Consider the following 7,191-nt stretch of genomic DNA (forward strand, 5'->3'; position numbering starts at 1 on the left):
GGGGGGGGTTGCTTGCTAACTTCATTTTCCAGGCCGGTTCGCTCAGATAAGTTCTGAGAGGCATGTTAGACTAAATATGAACACAAGTGGTTCGTGAGTTGTCAAGGTAACACACACACACACACAGTGGGAATATTGACATGCACGCACACACACAGAGAGAATGAGATTAGACCTGGGAGCATCTTGCATCGACTACATACTGAGCTGTCTCTGTTTTATGAATTACAACAAAGGGGGGAGAAAATTATATTTGAAAGCCAGAACACATCAGAATTATTTTTGAATTATTGGTATTGATCAGCAGCCCTGTCTTCTGTCTCCAGGTACTCAAAACCATCGCTCTTAAGCTGAAGCTAAATCACTCATGAACCTCACACACACACACACACACACACACACACACACACACACACACATATAGACTTACAAACACACAACTGATACCATATGTTTGTGTGTTTCTCTGTGTAGGAGTTTGGAGTGCCCTTCATGGAGACGAGCGCTAAATCTGGACTGAACGTGGAGCTGGCCTTCACCGCCGTGGCCAAGTGAGTCACACACGACAGCGCAGTATGAAGAGCGGATCCCCGTGTCCTCTGACTGAAATATAACGTTTTACTTTGAAGGAACACGGCCATGTGAAGTCGAGAGCTCGTGCGTTCTGCCTGTTAAGCGATCAGAACCGGGACGTTGAAATCGGCCGTTCGTCCCCTGGTAGATCTGGTGATCCATGAAAGTAGCTTTATCTGAAAGGGAGAGAAAACAAAATACAAAATACAAAACACAAAACACAAAACACAAATACAAAGTTGAATTCATAAGCAATAAAACACACCCCGGCTCATTAGCTTATGGAGGCTAACGCCGGCTAATGTTAGAGATAAGATATTGCTGCTGGACATCAAAAACTGACATTACTGAGTCAGTCTGTTATTTTGTTATCACATATGTATATAAAAAGTAAATACACCATATTACCGAGAAGTTTCGATGGCAGAATGTAACCAAGCAGCCACTGAAAACTGAAGACAACAAGATAACAAAGGCAAAAAGTTAAGCAGGACATGAACCTCAGTCTCCTGGGTCATCATGCTTATTAAAGGAAGCCTCAACAGAATCTGGGACGTTCACCTGTAATAACTTCACAGCGTTACACTCCTCCTCGTCGCTCCTCACGGATGTTTTCATCTGCCACCAAGTCACGTGTTTCATGTCTGTCCGTTTCTTTCACGTCCTTTTACCCTTTTACCCTACACAACATACGAACAAATTTAAAAGCGGAGAGCGAGGTGCAGGTGTGGCACTGATAGCGGAGAGCAGGGTGCACTTCCATTGGTGACTCTCACCTTCACAAATTACAGGTTTGTTCTGTCGACGACAAAAAAGCAAAACAAAAACCAAACAGTCTTATTTGTCTCAAAATAAAAGTGATGATAATGAGAGTGCTATTTAAAGTGTGTGTCTCACTCGGTGTGTGTAGTGTCGGGCAGTTTGTGTGGGAGCTGCTTTGCATTTATAGCCTTGTTGTGGTAACAGGCCGGCATTGCCAAGAATAGCATGACGGTCTGGCACATAACAACCTGCAGATACAGAATCCAAAACCAAATCTTTTCTTCTTCTTGTCCTCTAGCTCATGTTTTCACCGTTTTCTCTCTCTCTCTCTCTCTCTGTCTCACTTATCATCCGTCTCTCTCTTCCATTTTCTCTTCCACCTCATCTCACTACACGTTTTGGTTCGTTTCACTGCGATGATGCAGAAGCGCTGAAATTAAAAGCAACATAAGACCCGATTAACCAGCGACAAACCTGGATCACCATGCGTCTGTTTTATGTTTTAATGTTCCACGTGAATGTTGTTCCTCTTCTGCACTTGGAGTCGTTTCTGTAAATCGTCTTACATGGTCGTTAAGTCGCCATGTTGTCAGCTCAGATGAGCTAATTAAGATCTTAACTCACAGGAATCGTTACTGGTTTTGGATTGAGACCAGGTCTTATATCTGTCAGGTGAATTTGAATGTCTCTGTGTCCCTGTGTGTCTCAGAGAGCTGAAGCACAGGACCATGAAGGAGCCTGACGAGCCAAAGTTTCAGCTGCAGGAATACGTCGACCAAGAAATGAGGACGGCGGGCTGCTGCCGCTCGTAGACCGCATCCCTATTTGTGTGTGTGTGTATGCGCGTATGTGTGTGTGTGTGTGTGTGTGAGAGAGAGAGAGAGGGAGAGAACCGGTACATTCTGTATGTAATAAAATCTGAGATGGTGTGTCTGGGAATAATCATGAAATTCTCAGTGTTTGTAATATTTCTATTAGTGGTGGATATCTCTCCCAGCCCACCTTTCCTCTGCAACTGTGAATGTAAAATAAATAATTCCTACTACCTACATGCTGACACACACACACACACACACACACACACACACACACACACACACACACACACACACACACACACACAGTTTGTCCATCCACTTCATAGCCTGTTTAATGCATTCTGTGCAGTTTTTCAGTGTGATGTACATATTTTAAATGTAAGTTTAATTTTGTGCTCTGAAAATCTTTGTAGTTTATAAATGCCCGTCTTGTTGAAACTAAAGTATATGGACAAAAAAATATGTTGAATATTAAATCAATATCATAGATCTTATTGACACGTTTCTATGGATACACTAATGCACCTGATGTAAGCTGTCAAACGGCACTGTGTGCTGTTTGTATGTACAGGATAAAATATCATTACCGTTTTTAATACTGGCACTTGTGATCATGACTGTCATCGTGCTGACGTGTCTGTGACTTATGATTTGGGGTCTTGACATTTTGTACACAGATTGTTCAGTTCAAGAGTTCAAAGCTGCTGTGTGAAGCGTTTAACGCCATTAAATCTCTCTCAGTAATTATCACATTCAATGTAATTAACAGCATCGTCAATAAAAGCCCGTAGGTGTCCACTGACCTCGACTGTGCTCGGGGACGATGCAGTTGTGTTGCGTTATGGCAAATAACAGGAAGAGGGCGCTGCTTCGTTGAAATCTGCTCTAAACCTGCACAAAAAAAACAAGTTGGACATTGAGTTTGGAAGCTACAGAATCATTCGTTTGACAAGAAATGAATCAATTAATTAACCAATTAATAATAAAAATAAAAAAAAAACCTTCACTCATGGGCTTCTTACCAGCCTTTTCTGGATCTTGCTATCACATCTCATGGTCTTCATCAGTGGATGATCTGCTGATCAGGGCCGAATCAACTCCATCAGCTTTAAGATTTAACAAGATTAATTATTTTAGTATTCAGTGGGTCAACTCCATGCACTAAGCAAATTCTATCTGCAGATGAAGACCATGAGAAGTAGTGGAAAGCTCAAGGTAAAGCTAGTAAGTGGACATTGAGTTTAGATTTTTTTGTTTAGTGAGAGGTTATAGATTATTTCCCACATTTTGTATCAATGTGAATTTTAAAGTATCTGATATATAGTGTAAATATTTCGAACCGCTGCGCCGGACATCTTGTTTTGCCATGTTTTATTTCAGCGCATAAGATTGTTCAAAACAACAGAAAATGAACCGTAGTGTGAAAGCCAACGTGAGGACAGCAGATATTCAAAGTACAATTCTTGTAGTTTCCAACGGAGAGACACAAAATATTTGAAAACGCAACCAGGAAGTAAAGAGTTGAGAGATTCGTTCAACCTGGAGGATGCTTGGGTTGCACCCATTGGTTGGTTTTAGACTTCCTGTCATTGATCTTTTGCTGGACTAATGTTGCACTGTGGATCCGGGCCCCCGAGGGGAGGGTGGAGGGAAAGGTAATTGGAAAGTCGGTAGCAGGTGGAGTGATGCTGCTATTGTGTGCTGGGTTCAAAGAGGAGTTGTCCAACAGTGTGACAATGCAAAGCTTTTCAGCAGCTGCTTTGAATCAATAACTTGTCACAGGCTTTTTCTTTTTTTCCCACAGATTCTACCCAGTGGTAGGAAAACCTCTATGTCAGATGTTTTTATTGAAAATTGTTCCTGCTATAATGTTAAAAACACACAACATTTTATTTGGAAATACTGTAAATAAAGATTCAGAAAACTTACATTCGTTCAGAAATAAATCAGATGTTGTTAATTTATTGTTAACTTGTAATCTGTTCTGTATCTTAACTGAGATGATTTGTATCGTATCAATCTGACGTATTTGCATTAAAGAATCCCTCAATAATCAACGGGTTGTTCTTACCGGTGGATGAGGAGTGATGAAGCTCAGACATGGATCTGCAGCACCACCCTGTGGCCGTCACTTGTTATTACAACATGAACTCGCTGAATTATCTGGTACAGCATCAACTCTTTATGGTTCCTGTTTTACTGTCCTCACCTTTCATTCTTTTCATCCAAGTTCTCAGAATCTTTATAATCTCAAAAGTGAATTTTTTAGCCTTTCTTTTTTTTTGCCTTTTGTATGATAGGTGCAGTGGACTCAGCCCTAATGGTACACGCTCACCCAGTAGAGTTAATGTTATGAATATGTAGTTGTCTTGAGGTTTCTGACTTCCAGCGGTGGAGCAGATCTGAGCCCTGTACTTATGCAGCTTTATCCGCTCTCCTTCTATCCACTGTCAACAAGTTATAAAGTGCAATCAGTAATCAAGTATTTTTATTGCATTGTAAAGACAAAGGTGGAAAGCCATTCAATTCTGGCCTCTACACTGAGAATGGATCACTGTATTTCTGCATTTCATAATAAAAGTAATCAAATAAAAAGCAGTGAGGCAATAACAACGCAGGAATTGTTTTATTTACCCAAATATTACAAAACAAGCACCAACACCAAGCAAAGCTAACTGAACCCAAAATCTCCCCCATGATGCATCAACAGTTGGTTTGGCCCAATCAGCTGGCTCCCAGATTTAAGAGTCCTCAGCCTTCAGTCTCACCTTTTGCTCCACCAGGAAGTGACCTCCCACCGACCACGGTAACTCAACCCAACAGACACACAAAACAGTTAATGTAACAGGAAGTTTCCCCTCGCAGTGTTAAAACATGTGCACGCCGTGTAAAGAGATGTAAGGTTAAACAACCGGCGTGATATTAAGTGTTTTAAGTGTAATTACCTGCAAATGAAAAGAACCTGTGTCGGTAACTAATGAGGTGATTTCACCCCGTGTGGCTGTGGCCTCATGCTGCTGAGGGTTTATATGCATCAAGTGATATTTGTGATCACAATAGTTAAAACTGATCAAAAGAATTTGTTTTTCTTATTGTTGCTTCACTCGGATGTGAAGTCACTTTGCAGACGGATGCATGTGCAGGTTTTACTTTGGTAAATAGAAACTGTTTATGACATTTGAAACTTGTCTCTGCGAGCAGGTGGGAGGGAGAGCTGAGAGTGAGGAGTGATTACCAGGCCGGATTAACCTGGAAGAATGATGTGCAACAGTGTGGGCGAGGGAACACTGGGGGGGGGGGGCATTTTAACCTGAGTGCCTCTCTAAATCGGTCAGTACTGAGCTTCCCTTTGATTGGTCTGACGATGTCTGATGTCATGACATTCTGTAACAGGGTGGAACAAAGTGAGAGGGAGTGGAAGAATCAGTAGGAGAAAGAGAGGAGACAGAGTGACACGGGAACGGATCAACGTCACCTGACACAGAGCCAACACGTGTCATACAGGTAACACATCGTGTGTGTGTGTGTGTGTGTGTGTGTGTGTGTACGTGTACATATATAAAACCACTTTGTCATTTCAAGTTTCTTTCACTGGACAAGCTGCTGAAAATAAGAATGTTGAAACTTTCTTCAGCGGGAACTCTTGGGCCTTGAAGGTTTGAAACGCCCAAAACTCTCAAAACTTTGATCTTATTTAAACCTGTTCCATACCATAACCACACGTTCATTATGGTTACCATGACATCAAAGGCCCAGTACGCGTATTGTGTATGGACAAGAATTTGACACAAGCAGCAGCAGCAGTAATAGTTGTTGTTGTTTTTAGATTCACTTACATTCATCTTTGTACGTGTGTTGAGAGATTTGTATTTGTTAAAAAAGAAACACACACAAAGACACACGGGAGGTTTTGTGAACATGTGTGAACAGATCGTCGCGGCAGCAACATTTAAAGGGATTCATGTCAGAAACATCCGCTGCCATATGATCAAGCTAGAGTTCTTGGGTCCTTATGACTTCTCCTTCACATCCTTCCTTAAAGGACTTTTTACTTTCCACCGCAACTCCTGTTTTTCCACCTGAATCTCATTGGACAAACAATCCAATCACAGGAGCTTTTGTTATTTTCCCTTCAGTGTTTTTTCCGGCCCCTGCCTCTGACTGGCTAACGCTCGTTCAGGTTTAGGCATGACGAGTGATGATTGGTTAAGGTTAGGGTAAGAATATCAGGGTAAGCCAGTCAGAGGCAACCTGGAAAGGTGCGTTAGATTTTCAAGAAGGAGCCATCGTCCATCTTGAAAATTGGACAATGTGTTTGTGATTGGCCCGTTATTGTCCAATCAGATTCAGGTGTAAAAACAGGCTCAGGTTTTCTGCTTCGTATCTGTTCATAAAAACACTTATTCTTTCACTTCTGAGGTCTTTTTTTTTTTCTGTTTTCCCCAAATACAAATCTTTCTCATGCAGATTTATTTTGCAGGTTTTCAAAGGTTGAAGGAGAATCACAGAGCAGAGTCCAATCAGAGGCTGGTGGTTCTGTTACCATCATCTTCATCAGCATCTGTTAGCTGCCTCTGACTGGCTTACCCTGATATTCTTACCCTAACCTTAACCAATCATCAGGTGTCATGCCTGAACCTAAACGAGTACTAGCCAGTTAGAGGCAGGTAAGGGGGCGGGTCTTTGTTACCTTTTGATAAATGATACCTCCTGCCCTCTGAATGGACTGTGCTGCCCCCCCCCCTACAAATCTTTCTCGTGCAGATTTATTTCACAGGTTTACAAAGGTTGATTTATATTTTTATATTTATACTTTTTTTAATAGAAATCTGTCTGACCTTAATTTGAGCCCGTACGGGTGGGACGTCCCTCTATGATTTTATGACATCACAGCTACGTTGGGAGCCAGTCGTGATCCAGTGCGGCTTATTACAAGTGTGATGTGACACATCTGGACATTTTAAGACTGATGAGTAATGTAACTGAGCCATTAGTGTGGAAAACCACATCTATTTGAGTTGTGTAGAAGCTTGTAAGT

The 7,191-nt window shown here is 41.6% G+C and overlaps 1 protein-coding gene across 1 annotated transcript in view; it reads left to right on the forward strand.

Moving 5' to 3' along the window:
* rab26 (RAB26, member RAS oncogene family) overlaps positions 1-4,210 on the forward strand; it is a 68,007-nt gene extending 63,797 nt beyond the window's left edge. Inside the window, exons 8-9 of the mRNA XM_023408116.2 lie at positions 475-551; positions 2,045-4,210. Of these exons, the coding sequence (XP_023263884.1) occupies positions 475-551; positions 2,045-2,147 (180 nt within the window). The 3' untranslated portion in view covers positions 2,148-4,210. The remainder of the gene's footprint in view (positions 1-474; positions 552-2,044) is intronic.
* The last annotated feature ends 2,981 nt before the right edge of the window (positions 4,211-7,191 follow it).

Source organism: Seriola lalandi, unplaced genomic scaffold, assembly GCF_002814215.2.
Source record: "Seriola lalandi dorsalis isolate HSWRI2012SDOR001 ecotype SW California unplaced genomic scaffold, Sedor1 jcf7180002054354, whole genome shotgun sequence".
Taxonomy (NCBI): domain Eukaryota; kingdom Metazoa; phylum Chordata; class Actinopteri; order Carangiformes; family Carangidae; genus Seriola; species Seriola lalandi.